The sequence below is a fragment of the Bombus flavifrons genome, chromosome 7, assembly GCF_040668555.2.
Source record: "Bombus flavifrons isolate JBK064 chromosome 7, iyBomFlav1_principal, whole genome shotgun sequence".
Taxonomy (NCBI): domain Eukaryota; kingdom Metazoa; phylum Arthropoda; class Insecta; order Hymenoptera; family Apidae; genus Bombus; species Bombus flavifrons.
The window spans coordinates 5,832,591-5,857,813 of record NC_138448.1 but is presented as its reverse complement, the minus strand read 5'-3'; the positions used below and the strand labels follow the sequence as shown (position 1 = coordinate 5,857,813).

At 39.3% G+C, this 25,223-nt stretch overlaps 1 protein-coding gene across 3 annotated transcripts in view; it reads right to left on the bottom strand.

The window, feature by feature from the left end:
• Positions 1-2,018: 2,018 nt before the first annotated feature.
• The window catches only part of LOC138181993 (terminal nucleotidyltransferase 5C), a 160,333-nt gene continuing 137,128 nt past the window's right edge, over positions 2,019-25,223 (bottom strand). For 2 of the 3 annotated variants that reach the window (XM_069117430.1, XM_069117433.1), the window contains exon 2: positions 2,019-12,233. In XM_069117430.1, coding sequence (XP_068973531.1) covers positions 10,911-12,233 — 1,323 coding nt within the window. In that variant the 3' untranslated portion in view covers positions 2,019-10,910. Of the gene's footprint in view, positions 12,234-16,817; positions 17,167-25,223 lie in introns of those variants that run through there. The other variant, XM_069117432.1, reaches the window with a different exon arrangement.

Sequence of the window (25,223 nt, the reverse complement as noted above, 5' to 3'; positions counted from 1 at the left end):
AAATTTTCCATCGGATACATCGTCGGTGTTCGTGCGCTTATGGGAAATTTAAAGTTGCAAGAATATACGAGAAGTTGCGGAATTAATATTCGACAGGTATCAATCAGTTTCAATTAAATTGACTTCAAATAATTTAGAAATACCAATTATATGGTGTAAATGGATTTTAAAAGAATTTGTTTGCGGCTCTAAACTTTCTATAAATTCGTATATGTCTGCAATGCATCCATTCAAATTAGTTAAACCTTCAAGTTTGCCATTTTAAATCTCCTACAAACGCACAAACATCTGCGATTCATTTATTAAAGTTAGTGCAAATTTTCCATCGGATACATCGTCGGTGTTCGTGCGCTTATGGGAAATTTAAAGTTACAAGGATACACGAGAGCTCGCGTAATATGCAGAAGTATAGAAAATATCCAAAATATAGTACTTGTTATAACACTTGAAGTAAATTCCTGTTTGAATCCCATTTCTTTTAATCAGATTTACAAAAATACGATAATTCATAGACACCTGTAATCTTATCTGGCGTCAGATAGTACATAGTAGATATCTGCACCAAAAAAAAGAAAGAGAAAAAGAAAGAAAAGAATATACAATCTAAGAAGATTGACAAGTCGTCGAGTGACTCTTATTAATTAGGTTTTCCCGATTAACAGGTTAAATAACAAGATCTTAGGATCGTATAATTAAACGTTAAGCAAATATCGATACTTACTAACAACTATCCATAATTTTTCGAAAAATTGATTTCACGAGCAAATGGTATTTGAAAGGGAAAGCTTCGTTCTTCGTAATCGTTCTTACCGATCATAATACACACTTGATTAACAAGTATCGACGTTTAAAGTCCGCTTTAATTCGATATTTAATTACAATATCGTTGCGATACTTGTCTAAACGAAGATTTTATTGATCGAAAGAACTGTACAATTGACTCGCAGACTTTGTTTCGTGTTTATATTAATATATATATATATATATATTTATATATATATTCTTACAGTGTTTCGTTTAGACAGGTGTGCAGCTAGTTTCAAAGTTCGATTTCATTTCAATGAGATTATTACTGATTAGATTATAAACGATAATTCATGCGATCGATCGATCGGTATGTTTCTAGACGATTTTTCTACGAAGCTACTTCTAGTGTTCTAATTACTCAGCTCGCGAGACTACTACACGGGGTTTCTGTTATCGTGCAGCTTAACCTAATCAAGAAACATCGCGTTTGTACAGCTTATCGAATATGTATATCTGCGATCAGTCTGCTCCAAGTCGGCTGAATAATTTCCACGACATTTCGATGAACGTTCCTCTTCGAGTCGTGCTATTTATTTCCATCTTTCGTTCATCGTTCGATTGTGCTTTTATACGGAACTCGGCGGCGTCACGACCGTCTGTTCTGATTAGTTACATAATCGATCGATAAAAAAATCTGTTTGTTTTTTTTTCATTGAAAAATAATACGATTAGCTGCAGTTTTAATTTTTATAAAAATTCATGTTGTTTTTTTCACCCTTTGAGGCAACCATAAGCGGGAAGTTTGTTGCCGAACAATCGCGTACGAATTAAAAGATTAATAAAATTAAGCCCCGGAGATTAATTGTTCTATGACTGTTCGATATTGAACGAGGGCTAAAATATTATAATTCGCAATTGCATATAACACTGTAATGGTATCATCACGGAACGCTGATATTAAAAGAAAAAATTCGCGTTGAACGAAATTCCATTCACGATAGCCTTCGAGAGTCGATGTGATTTCTAAATAAATGTTTATTATATAATTTTATCGAACGATAAATTTAAAATGACAAAGAATCTGTAAGAATTTAAAAATAAGAGCTGATTATGCTTAAAATACAAATCGAATGCCAATAAAAGCTATGTAATAGTGATAAAAAATGATCTCGAAGCGAAGATTCTTTCATCATCCAGTCGCGAAAATTATGCTATACGCTTTATGCTTTATCCAATGTGCCTCTCTCTCTCTCTCTCTCTCTCTCCCTCTCGGTTTAATGAATTACCGTAATAATATCGTGGTAATGCGATTATAATATCTACACGATTAAGGCTTGCTCGTGTTTCATCGCGGATCGTTACGATCGTTCATTTACAAATTCAGAGTTGGGTGAGATTCGACGCGTATACTTAAGATTCTTCTCCTTACTTACATTACGTTTTCGTTCGACTACGATTTCGTGGACGTACGCTGGACGAAAGTTGTGATTGCGTTTCACTGTTTCATCAGGAACTAATGAATTTTGCATCTATGCGAGGAAAACGAAGAATTAGTCGAAAAATCGTCGATCTTCGATGAATCTATCTGTGTGTTTCGAAATTTCGAATAATTATCAATGATTACGATACGACGACGACTATCGTGAAAAAGGTGATTATCACGGGAAGAATATCCCGTTTTTCTCTTTTCTTTTTTTTTTGGAAAGATAACAGTTACGCAGAACGATCTTAAAAATGATAATTTTTCTTTTCGGGATGAACACACAATTATTCTCTTTTTTAATAAATGATTACAAACAACAGATGTTAAGAAATCGTTACGATTAGTACAGTGTGATAATTTGTACGCAATAAGAAAATCGTGTACAGGTGTAAATCATAGTCTTTATTATTAAACCTTCCACTTGAATACTCGTACAAGCAAATCGATATTCATACCCCCTTATCTTGCGTCTGTTTAAAAAAAAAAAAAAAAGAAAGACAAAGGAAAGACGAGAAGGAAAGAAAGAACGACGATTGATCAATCTTTGATGTCACTCCTCGCACAGATACGCCATTTTCATCCCATAAAAACTGTAATAATATCGACGCGTTTCTGTTCACACAGACGTAAGATCTACCCCTTCTCGCACATTTATCCTCGATTTTTAATCGACGCATTCCGAATATTTCTTTTACGCTTAAATTTTACGCTTAATTACCTAAAATTATTCTACTTTCCATTTTATCCAAGACGAAGTTATTTTGCGTTAAACGAAATTCGGTGTGATCTCATTTTTATAAATATCTTTACACCTCGATGCTTCATTCAAGGGGTGAGAAATCGTCGAATATCCTCGACTCGAGCGTCTGAATATTCGAAACCGGAACGCGCGAATGATTTTTCGATGAACTCTCACCCAATTCCGTTTCGACGCTGCATTTCTATCGTGTTTTCGGCTTGGTTTCTCGATTCAGCCTTATCTTTTTCCTTTCACTCTCTCTCTCTCTCTCTCTCTCTCTCTCTCTCTCTCTCTCTCTCTCTAGAAAATCTGAAAAAGCTTCAAAACTCGATCTTCGTCCTTTGATTAATTTAATCGCCGTGTTTTTCTTTTTTACATGTTATCAATGAGAAAAGACGATCAACGCTGTCTCACTCGCTTTAAAAACCCAACAAACCGAGTAATAGTAGTGTACACGCGTGTATCTGTGTATAGTGTTGTTTTATTTCGTCCACGATTCGAGATTATTCGAGGACGATGATGAATCGACGGCGAAAGATGGTTTTCCTTTTTTTCTTCTTTTACGACAGAAACTCGAGGGGTCGTGAGACGGTCTTTAGTAAATCAAAGAACTAGGAGGTGAATATAAGAAACTCGGTTCGTACTAATTAAATCGTTCTCTTCTTTACCCTTCCAGCGCTGTCATTGTCTTTTCCACTTTTCCGAAGCTTTACAATTTCTCTTTTCTATAATCTTCAAATTTCGATTCTCTTTATTCAGTATGCGAGCAACTCTTTCCTTGAAACGAATCACGCTACTATTTGACTACGGAGAAACCATATTGCTTAATCGCACAAACACGTTTGACACCAAATATAACACGTTTAACACTAGAGAATCGAACAAGCAGGCGGAACGCATAAATTTAAGATACAAAATAATCATCGTGTCTATCGAGCAATGAAAAAAAAAGAGAAAAAAAGGAAAAAAGAGAAGAAGTGGAGAATTTTTTATCGAATATCAACGAAACATGCTTGGTTTATCTTTTACAAGTCAACCTTGGTGTCTGTACAAACTCGAACACTTGTGCTTCCGTACCAGCACCTGCTTCTCATCCTTTCTTCTGACATTTCAATCTTTTATTTCGTCAAATATCCCCATTCTTTCTTTTCTTTTTCATCCAATTATCGGCAATTAAGCTGATCAGTCAATTAACGTATAATCTCGTCGAGTTTGTCAACACTCTGACAAACCGCGACACAGAGGAGGAGGCTCGTGTCTCGTTTTTCAACCCTTGAATAATAACCATATAACGTGGTGTGTCAGGCAAATGCATTTTATTTTCTCTTCTCTTTCAAATATAAAAAAATCATTGTATATCATATATATATAATATATAAGTATGTATATGTAATATGCGTATGTGTATTGTATAATCATATCGGAATACAGAGTCGCGCAAAATCGTACAAAATTTGTCCACGTGGCGTTGGCAGGTGATTATGGTTATTATTCACGTTCGATAGAAAAAATATCGCGATCGATGGAGAAAGGAGTGGAAGAAACGAAAAGGGAACGAAGAAAAAAAAAGAAAAATCCAAGGCAGGGTACAAGATTCTCGGAAGATGACCACGTTTTTCGTTTTCCTTTTTTCTTCTCCATGTTTTCCCTTGTTCCATCCTTTCGTTATTATCCCCTCGCACGCAACTCGATGACATTTACATATTACGATTCTTCCCCTATAACGAAAGATCATCTATCACGGTGCACGCTCGTTCGAAATTACAGATCACGATACAAAATTACAATGACTAATTACAATTCGCTTGCAAGAAGTTCTAGAACGCAGATGAACAATTATTTATTTATCGTTTATTTCTTCTTCTCTTTTTTTTTTTTGATTTGTCGATTAAAAGCTACTTCCAATTCTGGCGTTGCTTTTCTATTTAATAATTTAACTCGCACGTCTCTTCCTTTTTAGCGACTAATCGAGATGACGCACGTTTACCCTTTCGAAATATCGTCTCGATTTATTCAATTTTGTATCTTTATTACGAAACAAATCCAAAGCTTCGAACAGATTTCTCAGAATATCGCAAAAAGATTTGTCAGTAAGGTTTCTTCAGACTTCTTTTTAATTGTAATTCACCGAAGAAGTTACTCGTAGTTTCTCGCCCTTAGTCTATTCTATTTATTTTTGTCTTTTCTTATTTTTTTTTTTTTAAACTTAGATCTAACACACATCATCTAGAACGAGGTTCGCAGAGTATTTTCTCGGAATATTACGATTTATATTTCTGTGATATTCTTCTTTCGCAATGAGCTCTAGACTTTTGCTCTGGCTACTCGATTCGAATCGGAAGAAACTCACCTTGAAGGACGAAACGAAAGAAGAAACGATCGTTCGAAATACAGAATAAAAGTAATAATACGGATTCATTTTAGTTAGCTAGAATTTGCCTAAATCGTCCACTCCACTTTTTAATCTGACACGTTTTCGAGATTTTTCATTTATGCAAGAATCGCAAAGAATCACGAGTATCTCAAGTTTAATTAATTTACCTGACTGATTTCTCAACTACAAAATTTTCTATTCACGAGTCTGTCGAGTATCACGATACAGAAAAATCGTGCAATTCTTGTTCTATCAATTGATCAAAATTTCCTAATCGGACAACAAATATCGCTTCGATGAAAATGTTAATTGACGAGAGAAAGATCGATCGCTTTTTATCGAATATCTCTCGTCTAGGAGAAGAATTTCTCGACGAAAGATCTATCTGGCTATTATGCTTTACGTCATGATTAATCGCCGCGGAATCGATCGACTTTTTCAAGAACGAACGTACAAATGAATCCTCCGGTATCTCTAAAAGAAACGTGGCTATAAAATATCGAATGTATTTTCAGCGTTTGTATTCTTAAAACTCTTGCTTCATCAAAGACAAATAAACCGTAGCCGTTTCCATTTTAAAAATCGAACTTTTTCTTTATATGAAGCAATAATCTCGAAAAAGAAGAAAAATATAGGGAATTTTTAAAAAAATAAACATCTGTGAATCATAGCCAAATGATGAGCTTTTTTTATACTAATAAAAAATTGTTTAAAAAACTTCACACAATGATACACTTTATAACAATATATATATATATAATTAGTAAAAATACGAATGTGATAAAAGGAGATAAATTTTTTTTTTTAATTTTTTTCCCAATTTATGGTTACATGTATGTACACGTTTTATTAAGTTTTTTTTTTTTTGGCGCGAACGAACATATATATATATTGTAATCCTGTCACCTACGTTAAAAAGAACGGTCAATATTTGGATCGACAGATCAATAGATCGACACGATCGATGATCAACGCGATCTTAAAGTTCTTAGGAATTAAACGAGACGGACTGACATATACGGAGTGGACGATATTACGAAATGTTTTAATGGATTGTTGATAGATTCGCGTCTGATGTTCGAATGAGAAAGTAGACGAGAAATAAAGAATCAATCCTCTTCGTAGGAACAAGTTGGAAATCGAATTATCCTCCTTGAAGAAAGTTGTGAAAAACTTCGAACAGGAGCACTCTAATTATATCAGCCATTGAACTCGCAAGTCAAACTTCCGCAAGTTACGATTTATCTCGTGTTCCAAATTCGAGGCTTCTTAAGATCTATCTGGACACATTCTGGATACATATCGATCTAAAATTTCAAACTTGTTGTGGTAGAAAAAAAATGTCTTTTCCTTCTACGCTTCATACGATACACTATATAAATATCGATCCAAAATCGGTAGAGTCCCGACTCAAGTCATTCTAATATTTCACATTTAACAAAATTACCATGTAATCCTAAAAAGAAACACAAAACTGTCAATTCTAATTAATAGACTTGGGATGTTTATGCTGTTTATTGGAAAATTCAAATGTGCAGAATATGTACTCTACATATATATAATGAATAAGAATATTCGAAACATACAATTTATGATAATTAATGTGCGACAGAAATCTCTACTTAGATTTCATTTCCTTAACGAATTAAATAAAACCTAAATTTGCACAAACGTCCGTCATCTACCGATTACGAACAACCACGCAATCATGCAAAACCATCGAAACTAATAACATCTTCGACAACACGACAACAAATATCTTAAACCCTTCGTTGCAAATCGAGAATGTAATTAACGTTCGCGAATCTTCTCCATTTTCCACTGGAACATCCGCAGTGTATTCGACGATGGAAGCTACGAAGAAGGAACGAAAGCTTCGATGTAACGGCCGGCTATTGCTACCGTAGATCACAGAGACGAGGATAGTAGTAAGAACAACAATGAAATGATTATTAGGAGGAGCAACGTCACGTCGATTGATGATCGAAAACTAGTGATAGCGAAGGAAACAGGGAGACGAGGATCGTCGATAGGTTATGGGAAATTAGCCGTAACGAAGGAAATAGAGGGATAAGGATCGTCGATAGGTGGTTGGAAACAAATGGTCGCGATGGAAACAGAGGGAACAGGCGGCTAGAGGCGCGCACCGGGTGCAGAACGTCGCTGCTAGTCGGCCTGCCTGGCTCTCCTTAGCATTAACACGCGATATACCAGAAAAACCAGTTTGCGGGCTTTTTATTAGGCCTTTACTTTCGCTTGCAAACTGAAAGGAAGAGTGAGCGAGCGAACGAACGAGGCCTGGCTAAGTTCTAACCGGTGAGCGAGCGAGCGAGCAAAGTGACTGACTATGCTGACTAACGGGGTCACCAGTCGATACGGACACGCACATAAAAGAGAGACGCCAAGTGGCGAGCATATACGTCCTCTCTCTTCTTTACTCTCCGTGCTTACACGCACCTGTCTCTGTACTTCGTGCGTGCCTGCGTGTGCGTGTGCGTGTGTGTATGTGAGTGTTTTATCTGTATATTCTACGCGTTACGTGTCTGCTTGCTGCAGGTAGGAACAGAGAAAGAGAACAACGCGTTAGAGAGATAAAGATTTGCTGAGACACGCGAAAAACGCTCGGAGATTCGTGGCTTGGTGGTGTATATTCTCTGTGCGTGTATAGAACAGATTATACACACGCGGATACACACACACGCGTGCCCGTTTGTATACGCACCGACAGCGATTCGCGGGACGATACAGTTTGCAAGTTCGCCGCGCCGAGAGTCTACGTTTTATTATGCAAATCAGTTTTATCACGGCCGGAGAAACATAGGCACGCGAACGCGCGTGTATTTTGCTTTGCGAGCGGCGCTGCTGCTGTTCAGTCGGATAAGGTATTAAATAATTATCGGTATCGAGAAGAAAGAAAGTTATGCAAGCTGTTCGCCGTCGCCTCCGGCAGAGACTAGGGTCGCCGCAAGGATTGCTCGATCGCACGTACGTGTGTGTGTGTGTGTGTGTGTGTGTGTATGTGTTTTTATATATCTACGAATGTATGCGATTAGATACGAAGAAGATTATAGGGGAAGATACGAGGAATACGATTATATTAATTTCTTCATTTTGGGGTTGCTAAAAGTAGCTAAAAGGGTGTACTTTGATATCTAATATCTAATATATGAGAAACATTTTGACAAGCATTCCGATGACAATTTCGATATGTGGCTGATTGATAAAATATTTTTAAATTGCTCCCATACGAACGACAATAAAATGTGACTTATCTCTTTCCCTATAGTCTTCATACATATACTCGTTGTACGTGGTTATGTGTATAGTTTCGCGTATACAGGCTAAGATGAAGGGCTTCTGTCTTCTAGTCACCTCGAATCTCCTTCGACACGTCCTTCCATGAATCCCAAGATTAGTCACGGTGCTTTTTCCCTGGTATAATACTAAAACTGGAAAGAGTGTCTAGATGGTCGTTTTAGCATCTCATGTTTTTATGCGCGTGTCTTTTGGTAAACGATAGTTTGCTTCTTTTTACCTGGATCAACATTCGTCTCAGTTTACCAAGTATTCGCGTGTATGTACGTTACATGAGGGTGTCTCTGTTTCTTTGAGTGTCCATGTTTTCTTTTTGTTTATTTGCTTAGGTTCTGTTCTTGTTTGTCAGTTTTGTCTAGGCGATGTGACAGCGCTGGTTGACGCGAAACTAAAAAAAGAAGAAAAGAAAACAAGTAGAGACGCCTCTCACCCCTCGTTCACCTTCTCCTTCCTTTACTCTCTTCTCTCTTTCTCTCTCTCTCTCACACACACTCTCCGCGTACAAACTCTCTCGTTGTCGCACCGATCGCGCCGCTCATCCTCGATTTTTTTTTCTCAATCTTATATATCACGTTACAGTAGTATCTAAATGAAATGTGTTCACAGCCACACATTAATATTTATACATAGATTTTATACATGTATTTATATATTTAAATATAGTATATATATATTTATATATTTATAATTATTCTTTTTTTTTGCAAACGCCACGCCCGTTAATGTTTCTTTGTATTTTTAATCTGTTTGAGTTTACTTTTTGCTTACTTTTTGTGAAATCTGTGTGTGTTACCACTACCTTTCCTTTAGTTACACGTTTCTCGAAACATCATATGTTCATTCGTTATAATATACTTTTTTTGCATTTTTTTTTTGTTTTTTTTTTCTTCGTTTTGGGAAAAGAGGAAAGAAAGAGGAGCGACCGTGGAACGCTGACGGACGCCTTCGTACGCGCTATCTATCAGCCGTTCCTTTCGTTCTCCGATCCGATCCCAGGCGCCCTCTGTCCCTTCGTTTGTTCTCCCTCGTCGTCGGCGTTTTTTCTTCTTCTCTTTCCTTTCTTTCGAACTCCTCGGTATTGTTCTCAGTACAGCTCCCGATTCCGTTTCGTCGTCGTTCCTCCGCCTTCGAAATTGACTTCCCTCCTTCCGGTTCCATACAGAATCACTTAGTGAACTGACGCCATCGCATGGCGGCGCTACCGTCCTCCCGAGGACTCTGAAAAGCGTGTGTGTTCTTTTCTCAACGCGCACACAGTCTCTGTCTCTCTCGCGCCACTGTTGCGATTCATATATGCGTCCGTCTCGTTTCATCGACGCGCGCACCGACAATAGTATAATAGTTTACCGGGTATATTCATCGCATGTTTTCACCGCGCGTGCGCAATTGCGGTTTCCGTTTCTCTCCACCATCCGTTCGAATTCGTTAGGCACAACACATTCATTTTTTGTTACTTCTTCTATATATTCGTTCCGCTTGGTTTCTTTATCTTTCTTTATTTCAACGTTTTTTTTCTTTTTTTTTATTTCGTTTGGAGTCTTTAGTCTCTCTGTTGATCCCCTACGACCGTTTTTACAGCAAATACCATTGTGTTTTGGTCCTTCCTCCCGCGACAACTGATCGTCCACCGGAGTTGAATAAACGTGTCCAGGAGAAACAGAAAGATACACCGGGACGTAAACGCACAGTATTACAAATGTTCTTGCTGTTAGGTTAGAATTTTTGATCTTCTCCTGGATCTCTTCAGTCTTCCGCGAAGCTGTTTCTTTCGTTTTTGTTGTTTTTGTTCACTGTCACCAACCCTCTCGAACGATAAACACCGTCCTCCCACGATCCATTTGGCGAATCGATCACCGCGGGTTTTATCTTCCTCCGTTTTATTCCGACGAGAATCTTTCTCGTCTACGTCACACTCAGGTTCGGTCGGTGTTCGATGTTCGACGCGTGTCCAAGCGTCAACTGAGGAGCAAACGATTTTGCTCCTTTGACCCGCTGTCGTGAACGATCAATGATCGACAAGCGTCTTTCTCGAGATTGTTGGATAAGCACGAACCACGACGATCCGAATTACGTCGATCGTAACCTGGTTGAGGACGATTGCCCCCCTGGTCGGTAAGCAGAGGCTCGTCGATGGTTCCGTGGTCAATAAAGATCATGGAGTTATCGCGGACATCGGTGATCGTGCCGGTGGTGGTCGTAGCGGTGTTGATGGCGGTGCTAGTGGCGACGATGGCGTTGGCGTCGATGTCGCATCACGACGAGCACGCCATCCACGAGTTGCACGTGCACGTGTAGCACGCGGTGGGTATCACTGGAGCGTAATAGTAACCGTTTGCGTAAACGTATGTGGTGGGCGGTCCAGGAGGTGCCTGCTGATGATTCGTCAACCGTTGCTGTTGCTCCTGGCAGAACACCTGATACGCAAGGTTCTCGATAAGAGCTAGGGTCTGTCGTCTCTCATGACCCATCAGGCACACGGTGGACTCTTCCACCACGCTGTGAAGCAACATCAGGTACTGGTACTTGAGGGCTTCCTCCTCGGGACCGACGAAGTGATTCCACAGGTAGTTCTCGAGTTTGGCCCGTTGTTGGCTGATGTCCGGGAAATCGATGAAGAATCTCGAGCACATGTATCGCTCAAGGGTTTTTATATAGTCAGGCTGAGAGGGTTTGTACATCTTAACCAGGAGATTGCAGTATTTGAGCAGGCCGCCGCCGCGGATCTCTTCCGGATGCCTCGTCGAGATCAGTTTCTTGTGAAGATGGTATAACGCCTCCTGGAAATCACCGTACACCGATTCACCGACCACGGTTGGGTAGAAGTTCTCGCCAATTGGTAGCTTGCTGCACTCGTAGAACAGGAGCAGCGAGTCGAGCACGATCTGGAACGAGTCGACCGAGAACTCGAACTGCCGCCTCATCGAGTCGACGAACTTCAGTTCGACGTTCCTGTGACCTCGTGAATTCCCAAGGGAAATCAGGGACCACCGGTCTCCGTCGTTATTCACTTTCACCATTTTGCTCACGTACGCCTCTTTCAAGCTGCACGTGGTGATACGTTTACGGCTGACACCTTCTGGCAGCAGATCGAACAACGAGCCAAGCACCGCGGCCTTCACCTTGTCGTAGTTTCGCCCGCTCGACAATTCCACGGCGAATATCAAGTCCAGGTCGTTGTATGGTTGCGACTCGGTGGCCAAAACGTGAGAAGCCGCGCCGCCGTTCAACCTGATGTCGCGTACCCTCATACCGGCACCACCGTTGCTCGGGTCAGACTCTAATTTGCTACGGACCACGGTAACCAGGTCTCTCAATCTGACTTCCAAAGTAGGAAAGTTACCACGACCGTGGATGCACACCACCTCGTTCATCACATCATTCAATCGTCTAACTTGCTCGAAACTGAGCACAGCCAGCCTCTGCTGCGGATCCGGACAGTCTGAGTTGTGGTTGTTGTTGCCATTGTTCGCATTGTTGTCGTTGCCTCCGTTGCTCTTCGTGCCGTTCACCTGGCACAGGGACTCCATCATAGCGACCCGACGCTGGCGTTCCTCGCCGATCTCCAGGGAGCCACACTGTAATGGAAAAGAAACGGGAGATATTATTAACCGTGGCATTTCCGCATTCGATTACAGTCGTATTGCGATTGTACGTTATGTTCCTTCTTAAATGGATACCGTCGGATATCTATGATTATATTACATTGGATGATTGAAGTAAAGTGAAATTGTAGATTGTATTGTAGTATTGTGGACAAAAGGAGATATCGGGTGAATCATAAACAGTGTCGCGAGAAAACCGAGGTGCCGACAGGCCTATCAATGTGTCGTCGGTCCTTCAATCGGATAGTTTCGTGGAAATGGCCAACGTGACCTGGCCTCGAGCGGTTGCGGAACACGTGCGTGGTGGGGTTAAGACAAAAGACAAAGAGATGCTAAGGGACATAGACGAATTAACAGTCAGTATCAGTGGAGAAGTCGGAGAGCGTTAGTTGAGAATTCAGAGAGTTTGAATCGAGAAGTCAGGGAGAGCGTTGGATCCGTGATGACGAGAATTGCGAATTAACTATTTAGTTGTTTAAATTATAACACGTTGTTGCGTTTAGTTAAACAACCATCGTTTCCTATTTAATCAACACCTGTACAATCCATTTATTGTAAGTAAACTAATTGTAATAGTAAGATACTATAATATGTTTTGTTTTATGTGAAATACACAAGATAACTTTTAATATCGTGCTCGTAATATTTAGTATATACACTGTATACCTTATTTTTAATAAAATCTGTTATTTATATTAGTAGCTTATGCTTTCTTTCTCATATAAATATCATTTCTCCGTGTCTCGACTACGTTTACTTGATCTTTTTCAACTTTGGAACGAATGTAATTGTTACGTCGGGCGACACTCTACCTAGACCAGGCCACACCGCGGGCAAGATGGGAACCAGATGTCTGCTCTTCCTTACTGCGTACCCCCAATAGTCCTAAGGACCCATCATAAATCTCAGGAATTTGCTAGCTAAGGTCTTTCAGACCGAACAAATATCCTTTTTCTATATCGCCTTCTAAAGAGTATTGTCTACTGGGGCTTGACACGGGAAAGTTAGTTTTTCTCACGTACGATGCTTCCCACTGGCAACTTTCTATCGAGGGCGGCTAGGACCCTTCCTAGTCTACCAATCTTCTTTTATCCAATCAGAAGCAATGTCTACTGCCCTCACTTTCCTAACCAAAATTGTCATCAACAAATCCGATGGTCCCTTGCGTTAGACACACCCACGACTAGCTTTCCTCCGACACAGCATCGTCACTTTATCTTATTTATTCTTCATCGTTAGAATAGTCAACGTGTCATCACCGGGTTTCTATACTTAAATCAATCACTTACTTGTACATACTCATCAGTGTAATTATCTTCTTTACAACGTTGTTGGAATAAACATTAAGTTATACCTGTTCATTCAGCGTAACCTCAATTGAACCACCTCTATTATCCTAACCGAAATAGGGGATCGATCATTTCGTGGCGTCGATTATCTAATCGTAACGGGAATTTACGACTCCCATTGACGTGCTATCTCGCGATCGCGTCTCTCCGCGAGTGGTCGAAACAGTAATATCCTAAGACGTCTGGTGAGGAATGGAAATGAAACGAGTATAGATTAGATTACGAATTCTCCTCAGATTTGGACGACGGCCCAGGGAATAGCGTTGAGAGGAGTGGTCCCCCCAATGCCCGAACTAACCTAGGAACGACTCCCCCAGAATGGGAGAAGACACAGAAGTATTTTGGCAGTAATTCGAAAGAGGTCCCAGGGCATCCCTGTTGAACGTCAGGTAGACCAGCGTAGGGTTTTAGTCGGTAAAATCCGACAGCACCTCGTCGCCTTCCAGAAGCGGCGAGGTGTCCATGGGGATTTCCCCACGTAAAAAAAAAGGAGGATAGATTACGAATATAAAAATTTAAAAGTATGGAAATGTAGATAGCACAGTAAAAAAATATAGAAATTAAAATTATAAATATTTTGATCACTAGAACCGCTTAGAAACTATTTCCCAGTGTGAGAAGAATTTCTAGTCTTCTTCCTATAAAAATATTAAAATATATTTAGAACAAAATTCTATAATGAATATGATAATACAACGTTTACCCAATGAAAGATTCAGAACGACATCGTTCTAGATAATAAACACGAAGTATCGTCCCAGTGATTTTAATCTGATAGACGGTCACTTTTAATCGATGATTATCGATGAAAATCTTCATAAATCAATCGAAGAACCTTGCCGCAAAACAGATAAACAGTTTCGATACTCAACAAACGATTTACTAACTAGTTGCTACAAAATTCCTAACCAATGAGAAGTTCTTGGAGGAGCGTCTAAATCGATAAGTTTAACATTCTGTCGTTACCAAACGCGCCCTTCGAGAATGTCTTCGTATCTGCGAGTTAGATGTTCACGTTTAGAAATGCCACGAGGTTACGTCCGGGTAGCCTGCACAAGCTATTCAAACTTCTCGCCCATTCTTCTTCGATGATATCTCTTTAAGAAAATTAAGTCGTTGCTTAAAAGGTTCAGACGAAGAAGCGTTCTATTCGATGGTCTGCTTTTTGATGGAAGCTTCGAGCTGAAGTTAAAAATAAATTCTCGATATTTCAAAAGATTTCTTGTATTTCTTTTATTTCAAAATACTGTCAAAGATTTCGTAATGTTTTAAAAGATTTTGAAAGATCCTCCGCTATCATAAGATATTTCGAAAAGCTTCTTTTAGTATTCCAAAATGTTCTGTAGCGTCGTAGAAATTTCAAGTTTCAAAATCCTTGGAATTTCGAAGGTTCTTTAGGTATTGGAGCGTGGCTTAAAATATGTTGAAACGTTGCGTGACATGCCATAAGAGCCTTTGGCATTTTTAAATATTCCCAACGATTTCGTAGCTTTTGCAACAGAATCTGAAAAGTTCCACGCTATCTCGAAAGCTCACGAAGAACTCTAAAAGGTTTCAAACTATTCTTCCACGTGAAAACACCTTAACGTTAAAGAAATCGTTTGACCATCGCAAAAGTCCTGATATCTCAAGCGAAACCATTTCCAAAGATTTCCAAAAATTTGTCTACCTGACAAAATTTCTTATTTAGCAAAGAGTCTTTCAAAGAACCACGAGAATGTCCCTAATCCCCAAAATACCTCAAAATTCTTCCTTTCTTTAACAAATTCGAAATCATCCTGACCAATCTACGCAAGATCCTCGGACGTTTAAAAAATCAATTTCGAAATATCCATCACGTATGATTGTGTATGATTGGACAGGTCGACGCCATTGGACACAGTCAGCTGTTGAAGGTAAACAGCGAGGTGAACTCGAGTGCCAGCTATAGATTGGAAGGGAACTCGATCGGAGGAGCAACAGGGCCACCAGTCAGAGTTCGCTCCTCCACTCGTTCACGGTCGCGACACGTCGTTTAATTATCGTTATTTCATTAGCGGATAGCGCAGCGTGGGCCTTCGTCGATCTCCGGGGCTAAGCAACGTCGTTAAGCTTATCGGCAAGCTGCAGCAGCTTCGATATTAATCGAACGAACCGGACGATAAAACCGGTCGTTAAATTGAAATTCCTCGTCGAACCAGAAGTCGCTTGCAGCCTACGTTTTTGCTCTCTTTTCCATCATCGTTCTTTCTCACCGTGCACTTGGGAACGACAACGCATAATCACGGTAACTTCGTTAGTTAATTGCCTCACGCTCGATTACCAGTCCAGTTGCGTCACGTTTTTCCATCCACTTCGTGATGTTTCCTATCTGCGACGGAATAACTAACTATTATACCACGCTTACAGCTATGAACGCCGATACAGATAATAACGACGATTTTCTGCCTTTCTAGGGAAAGCAAGAACACTCCACAGTTGTTTTAAGAATGGAGACACGAGCGTGTGCTTCGATAATACATTTTTTTTTTTTTTTTTTTTTTTTTTTGGTATCACTTATTCGGAATGGAAACGGATAAGAGCGGCTGTTAATCTGGCAGATATCGTTATCGCTTTCTTCCTACTAGCAACGATAGCGATTGCGTTGCGTCACACATTTTAATTCCAACCGCCAGCATTTTTCAATCAAGGAATGCCTCTCTGATGTAGGCTTTTTAATGTATCCTTTTAGTACGTTCGATTCAATGAATAATAATTCTTTTTATGTTCTTTTATATTTTATATCCGATCAATTGAAATAGTCCAACGTGGACAGTAAACGAAGAACGATCGTTCCACTGAATTTGCAATTTAAGTAAATCGTCCACCAGCAACGAGATCGACGAAAATTTTGACGTATCTTTCTAACAATCCTATTCGTTCACCGTGTCATCTATTTCCATGGATAATAGAAAAAAGCCGCACGGAACCGTAGAAACTGACATCTTCACTGCTATAACTCGAGCCACGACCACCCAAACGTATTGCAACGATTATGTTAACGGTTACGGATTTACAGAGGATCAGCCGGCTGACCAGATCAAGCTACTTTCACTCGACCAGGGTGCACTCTTCGGCGAAGCTTTGATCGTGAACAACGATCACGAAATAATCGAACTACCACCTGTGGAGCACGGGACCGGCCTTTGCCTTCCGTTTTCGGATTTCATCGAACAATCCAACCGCTTACCATGAAGAACAACCGCTCGACGTCGTTGTGTGGCTCTGTTCTCTTCAGTTTCGATGTCGAGATTCACTGTAATTCACTCAACAAGATTTGGCTTCAACAACGTCTAAGTCACTTTTCTTCTATTTAGATATATCTCGATTCAACTTCGATTATTTCTTTCTTTATTTGGTAAATTATATATATGTTTAGATATTTTATTTATTTACTAACACGAGAAAAGGAAGATGAGTTTTTATATCGAAAGCTTTTTGGAGCGAAACTGTAGCAAGTGTACGCGCGCGGCACGAACGAAGAGCGAAACGTCGCGAACGGGCTCCGCTTAGGCGAGCAGATCCGCTGCTGATGAGAGGCAACAGCGAACTGAGCGAACAGCGCGGTGAAAGGCGTACGAGGAAGACTGGTGGCGGCGGCGGCGGTGGCGGTGGCGGCGACACCACCATCAACAGCAGCGGTAGCGACGTCCTGAGTGTACCAGGAGGGCAGCACAAAGCTACCACGCAGCTATCGACGCCGAGCTCTGCCTCCGTACGAGTCCGATCATCGCGCGTATCAGCAAATGAACGTTTGTTTGATGCTGGCTGGTTCGATTTTTGTTGTAGTATCGCGAGTAATAGGCAGACTAAATTACGAGTAAATATTGCTATGTATGTTGCGTAGGTTGAATGTTATGAGAGATTAATAAATTTGGTGGTAAATATTACATACGTCATAGGCATCGCAAGAATTTGTGGGTGTATTTAATTTTGTTCTTTGCGTCATTTTCCACTCAATTATATTTTTCTAACGTTAAAAAATATCTTTAATTTGGAGAAAATACGAGAGAAATGTGTTAGTGGTATACGCGTGATTTCTCGTTTCCACGTTAAAAATCCTCTGGAAACGTAACGAATTCTTTTCGTTCGCCTAATCGAGAGTAAGATGAAAATATAAAAATTCGACGATGGCAATTGATAGTAGCGCAATTAATTTTTATGTTCATTACGTTATACAACGAATATTAATAATTATTATACTGTACTACTATACTATTATATACACTCGATGAGTATAAATATTTATAATATTCCAATTATTGTTACAGAAACTATTACCGAGGATTTGAATACATTTGTTTTTCATTATCTCATGAATATCATGAATATCATCGGAGAAGGAAAGTAAAATTATGTGACACGTTGGGATTGAAAAACGTCCAAGTTAATCGACCAGACACTTTATTACGATCAAAACTTTTTCCTCGTTGATATTAATTTCGGTAGTGACCAAACGTCTTAGTCATTCCTGTTCTAAACAAAAGCCCTTTATAAAAACTTGGCTGACGTTTCGTTTTAATTGACATCCATCTGTATGTCAGATGTCTGTTCGCTGTCCATTCTGTTCGAGAATTATCGAGAACGTTTGAGAACATCTATCTATGATTCATCGTCCATTTGAAACCTCAGTGTAATCGCCGCGTTTATCTTAATTAGGAAGAAAAAACGAAGGAATTCCATCGTCGCATTATAAAATAAAACAAATCTACTGATATTGCCCGTACAAAGTGTTCGAATGAGAAGAAGAAATAAGAAAGTTTCGCCTTTATAATTTAAATTCCTTTTGCCTTTCGATTTCAAGACATCCAGAACCTGATACTCTTCAAATATACGATGTGTATCATTTTGAAGTTTTCTTCAATTCGAAGTACGATCGTGGAGAATCACGAGTCTATTTGAATTTCTGTCACTTGCAGCTTGTTCGATACAGTTTCGATAGAGTAGTAACGTAGTTACCATGAAATTTTCTCGTCGTATCGACGAGAGTGTTCGCTTATTCTCTCGAACGCTTTCATCCCCCTTGTTCTGACGTCGGTATCTTCTCGTACTTTTCGCCACAATTACGTAATTCCAAGTTAAAACCTCGTGAAACGTTTAATCAATCTCAAGGTTGAAATCGTGGCTCCTATTCCATCGTCTTGCCTTGTTCCGATATCGCGCGACCGTGATACGTTTATTCCGAGATAATAAAAATTATAGCTCACGAAACGACACACCATTTTGTTCGTTCACTTGACATTCAAAGATGTACTTTGTTTCTATAGTCCGCTGTTGAATGTTAAGTAACCGCGATTTAGAGTTTTGTCAGCTAGAGGAGGAATATTTTTAGCATAAACTGCTATTTAAAGGCCAAACACTCGTTTCGATTATTATCGATTATTTTCAATATTTACATATATTAGAAAAGTTTAACGAGCTTCAATCACTCCGATATTAGTTAGAAAAATTGTGTAATTCGAGAATCGCGAATATCATTTGTGGTTTAATTCTTCAAAATTATTTACTTTCCATTGGATACATATTTTTCTCTACTTTCTCTGTTCAGTTCTTCATTCTTCTAGTTCCTAATTTTTTATTTTTTAATTCATTCGACAGGGGCACTGATAATATGAAATTTTTCCTTCACTTGCATTTTTATCAACAAAACATGGAAAAGAGAACAAACCTACTCCACAAATAACAATTTACAGACATACAGATTTATAATCTTCTTCATTTCGAAGCAAAGTTCCTAGTTTCGAAAAGTATCAGAGATCGATTCTCTTTCGATTATTGGTTGGCAACTAAGTGATTGTGGATTTTGTCATTAGGTGGCATTGACAAAATCCGCAATCACTTACTTGCCAACCCAATATATTTTCTCTGGATATTTGCAATTTTTCTTGCTCCAAATTAAATTCTATTACCCGACGTGTTTTTCTTTTTTTCTTTTTTTTTGAAGTCCACTTTCTACTTCCTCCTGTGTCAAAATTTCAAACATCACTGATTCTATAACGCCAGAAATATAATCGAGCGAGACCCTCATTTTTACTATCGTTACGTCACCATTCGCGAGCCATAACTCAACCTTTTCATCTACCCTTTGGACAACCGAAACACCTCGTATGAAACCAATCTTTCCATACACGTCGTTACTACCCAACGACCATAGAGAAGACGAAGTAGAAGAGTTTCAGAAACCCTCGTCAAACGCTCGTTGCTCGGTTCAACGAGAACAACAGTAGCCGCGGTGAAATCGATTGGAAAAACGACGTGGCTCGTTGACGCTTGAACTCTGATCGACCATTAACCACTCCAGATAGAAACGGTTTGAGAGAAAGGGGAAAATACAGCGAGAGGAAGAAAGAAAATAAGCAAAAGGCAGACGAGTGAAGTAGAAAAGGTTGGAGACAAGGGAAAGCGGGAGAATACGGAGAACGGTCTGAACGAGACAGAACCGATGAAAAGATGGAGCAAAATGGAAAAACGGAAGCTAATGGGAGAGAAACAGAGTAAAAGGTAGCAGAAAAGAGAAGCAGGGGAACAGAGGAACCGGACAGGTGAATGGAATTTAATCAACAAAGGAAGAAACGAAAAAAACGAGAGTATCTGTCGAGTGGACAATAACGAAAAATTAAAATGCAACGTAAACGATGTAGAAGATAGAAAAGGGGCAAGTCGTGGAGAACGCAGGAAACGGTGGAAGACAAAAGGAAGAAAGCGTAACGTGGTACGATAAGAGTAGGGATCGAAGAATGGGAGGAAAAGTAACGAAAATGATGAAAATGTAGATAAAAGATAGGCAGGATGAATGGAAGAGAAAAAGGAAAGGAGCGTGGAGAAGGGTAGAAAACGGAGGATGGGTGGTTGGCCCAGATCCTTCCACCTCGATTTTCCCCTTCTCACCCTCTAACGCTTCCAATGACGTCACCACGAAGAACGCGTGGGTGTCATTGAATGAACAGGCCGACCTGAGTGCTACGTTGTATTTGCCCGTACGATCCGCCTCTATATACAGGGTGTTTCGTCCATATTAAACTCCTTCATACCATAATTGTTTTTATCGGAACGAAAAAATCGTGTCGAGTCAAAGTTGATTTAAAACGACGACGACCATCGTGACTTACGACTAGCGAGAATCATCGATTCTTAAGCGATTTCTTTAAAAAACGCAGCACAGGAAAGAAATAGTTCTTTACAGTTCTACGTTGTGTTATCGTATCTTTATATCATACATCGTTACAGTTTCATATTTTATGTTTCTGTTTCGATTTCTGTGTCATCGATGTTTAGGAATTGCGAGAATAGACGCAAGCAGCAGAAATATAGAGAGTAAGGAGTATAAACGGTACATTGAAAGGTCAAGTTTAAAGTCTAAATGTTAAGTACGAGAGATGTTAAGCTCAGTGGGTGGAAGGATACGAGCGTAAAGCAAAGAGAAATGTAACTGCAAGTCCCACTTAATCCCCAAGCAAAGGACCGTGAAAAATAAATCAAATGTAAACACTGTTGCAGCGGTTATAAAAGATACTCGTACATCATTGCATTCCTGAACTAATTAATTAGATCCAACTGTATTTTAAGTTTCCTATTCTGCGATAGTACTTTTTATAAGATTTTCACAGTACGAAAATGAAACGTACTATACAACCTAAGGAAAAGACGGTCCCATTGAAAGACAAGGATACGTACAAATATTTCCAACAGCCACTGTATATCTAGGAATATTAATATCTATCGTGCATATAAAATAAAATCAAGATCCACTTTCCAATATTTCTATCTCTAAATACCGAAACGAGCGAGAACAACAGATATTTATTATCTCGTATATCAAATGCAAACTAAAATTAATATCTACTAACTGATCCAAGGTAAACGAAACACCCTGTACAGGTACGTTAGAGCTGTACGAATGCGCGTGTCTGTGTTGGTTGGAGCTGAGATGGTGTACTTCTAGACGCCCACGTCGTCAGTCGCGCCGGGGAAACAGAGAGAGGCTGGACCAACGGGGGTTGGCCGACAAGTAGTATCGATCTCGGCCGTTCCAGTCGTGAACCCACGTCAAACCGTGGCTCCTTTATTTTTACGTCGTACATCGTACGCGGTCGATGGATTCACTGGTGACGAAGGACTACGAGATACGAACGCGTTTCGTCGTGATCTCCACGGGGTTGGCTCCATGTCGCGTTGTTACAGGGTTCGGTTCTCACTCGTTAGCTAGGATTTGGCTACGTCGCGTGATAGAACACGCGTTGTTCCCGATAGTACGAGAGAAAAATGTGTCTACGTATTTCCTTAAGTATTAGGTTGTCCGAAAAGTTTCTTTCGTTTTATAAGGAAATAATAGACGTACAATGTTTTTTGTTTTATATTGGTTTATTGAACTATGCAAGAATATAATAACAGATGTAGAACGAAATGGATCATGCAATTCAATTCAATTCATTCTAATTCAATAAAACAATATAAAACAGAAATTGTTGTTCATCTATTATATCACCTTATGAAACGAAAGAAACTTTTCGGACAACCTAATACTAAAGACTAAACCATAGTTTGCCGTAAATATACGTTACGAGTCTGGAAGTACCTTTAATTATTAACGCGTTAATAGGAAACAACATGTTTTCGCTGTTAACGTTGCCTTTACGCTCCCCTCTATATTCGAAATGCTTGTTACTTTTACTATGGTAGTTTTAATATCTAGCGTAATTTTACTGTCTTTTGCGTACTTCACGTCTTTTACGAATAAAAAATTCCAACGAAGGAAGATATACAAAGATACGCAAGGAGCAATGCAATTTTTCTCGGTTTCTTTTTTTCTTTTAAATTCGATCCTGAAAGAGTCGACGATCGTTTAAGGAATTGTTTAACAACCGTAGAGAAACGCTATTTAGTTATTACCAAGCAGCTACGTACGAGCGTATATACTCGTACATAGGAGGGTTAAGAAACGCGTTGACTATGTTTAGAAAGAAACCACCACGGGAGAAGTCCATTGGAAGGTGGTGAAACGTTTGCTCTCGACGTGGCTTCGTGGCACGAAGGGAATACGAGATAAATAGAGATGACGTTCTTACTACTGTGAGGAGGTCTGTATATTTAACCGATCACCACGGTATTTTCTTCTTTTCTAAACGAAATAGATTGAATTGTGGTGTTTCCATAATTATCCTCGTGTCTCGTCTCTCTTCGTCTCTGATAAACTCGAAAACAAAACAAGTACGTATACAGCATGGAGTTTCGGTCAAGAATAGAACACTTCGACGATACACCAACACGAGATACGTAAATGCTTCTGGTTTAACGTCAACATGCGTCACTCTGGCTTGACAATTAAGTCGACGTTGGGACGACATTATATTCCACGTTCCAACGAACCGGGATTATTAACTCATCGTGGTTGCGTAACGTAGCGAGTCTAGTGGAACGAAAATTCCCCGGTGTGATATTGCGCCGAAGGTCTTTAACATTCCATTAAAATGCGATATCAGGCAAAACACCGGAGGTGAATTCTTTTGTAGTCTTTTTTTTCTTTCTTCGATAGGGAAGTAACAGTTTCGTTTAACAGGTTGATTGCCACGATCACCTATTCGTTATCGGATTCGCTATCGGCGATCCACGCTATTAAATTTTTTAGAATAATTTAATGTAAGATAAATTTCACGGACTAAAGGACTGTCAACAATGTGAACGATTTATATAACATGGAGAGAGAAAAGTGTGCAAATGTAATACGATATTTTCCAATAATTAAACATAACGACGTATTTCGATCTATTGCGGTTTCCACGGAATGTTATATAAACAGGTATGTTATACAGGTTATCTCACCTAACTTTATCACCTTGTTTTCGATAATACTAAAAAGTGTTTCGGTAACAGGTTGGATGGTTTCAAGGTGAACATTATTTGACACGATTAGTTTTTTTCGTAGATGGTCACGTAAAAGACATCGCGTAGAAAGGTCAGCGATGTTTTTTTTAAATCGGATCATATATTTTTTAATACATAAATTCACCCATCTTGACGTTCTCTACAAAAAAGTATTAATTTATCTATGCCAAAAAAGTATCAACTTATTCGTATCGAAAAAACTTATCAGTCCAGCACATATATTAACTTTAATTTTTCATATTTAACATACGAAAGATAAAAATTCGACGAACACAAGAATGTCGCATCGCGTCTTTTCTTGTCTTTCCTTAAATATGTTAAATTGAACTTAAAATATTAAACGAATATCTCTTCGACATAAATAAATGAATACTTTTCCAACATACACAAGTTTATACCTCTTTTGCGGAGAATGTCCAGGTGAATCGACGAACGTATTAAAATATATATGATTGATGACATTCACACGTCCTCTACGCGTTTACCAATGGAAAAACTTCAAATTCAATATGTTGCTGAAACATTTTTATATTATCAAAAACAAGCGAGATATTCCAAGTGATAAAGTTAAGTGATAAAAGTAGATTATCCTGTATAAAATTCGCGTGGCAATCAACGTGTTAAGAGGTATACGTACCATTGTACGTTCGTAAATGACCACATTTTTTCTTCCATATACGGTGACTGCGAAAAGTATTTGTACGCAATTCCACCAATCGCTGCATTTACACCCAATCGATTGGATTCGACTGTAATAAATTTTTCGCATCCATCTAGTAGTGCTATATTTGTATATTTCATCTATGCCTGGCGTATGTAATGTACTTTCTCGCTTTAACATATTCCGTATCCGATTTCTCTGTTCTTTTGGAATATCCTCCTATCGTATCGAACACATGGAACACCTTCGTATTGGCAGGGAATCACCGCGAAGCGTTATCACGAATCGATTAAACGTCCATTCGTGAGATTAAGCTGTAGAATGCTTCGGGGAACAAAATTACGTAAGCTGTATACGGTTCGCGCGTTTCTCCTGTATCTTAGAAATGGAAATTTATGCGAGCGGTGAAAATTGATTTCAGTGAAATGCCGAGTGGAGGCGAATAGGCACGTGGAAAAAGCGAGACGCCGCCGCGGTCGCGTATCCGGAAACGCTTCGATCGAGACGAAGAATCATTGGTTCACGCGAGGATAAACGAATGGTCGATATCAATATCGGATATCGATATACGGTTACTCACGATGACCGGACAACTTGTAATTTATTATAGAGGAGCGGGTAAATGTTATCGTGGAATAAAACAATTATTAATGCTAGATAATTGTAGCAGATACGACTAGCAGATATAAACAAGAGAATCGCGTTAAAGTTCAGGGAAAAGAGACAACTTTTTCTTTGTTTCCAATTTATTGTACGAGTAAATGTTATTGTTAATTCTTTGAACACGGCTATCGCTGTAAACACGTTCGTCGAACGCGGTTGTCGTCGATCACGCGACGCCATGTACCGATAATTGCATTAGGCATTTTTTTCCCTCTGAAAAGAAAATCTTTGGATTTACGAGAATGTACTCGTACTTGAAGGGTTGTTAAGAACAAATCGTTCACGTATTTCCAAGCTACGGTACATTTTCTCCCGCAACAAGCGACACGATATGCAAATCATCCTCTCTTATACGAAACAGCGAATACAGATGTTTCATTTATTGAGAAC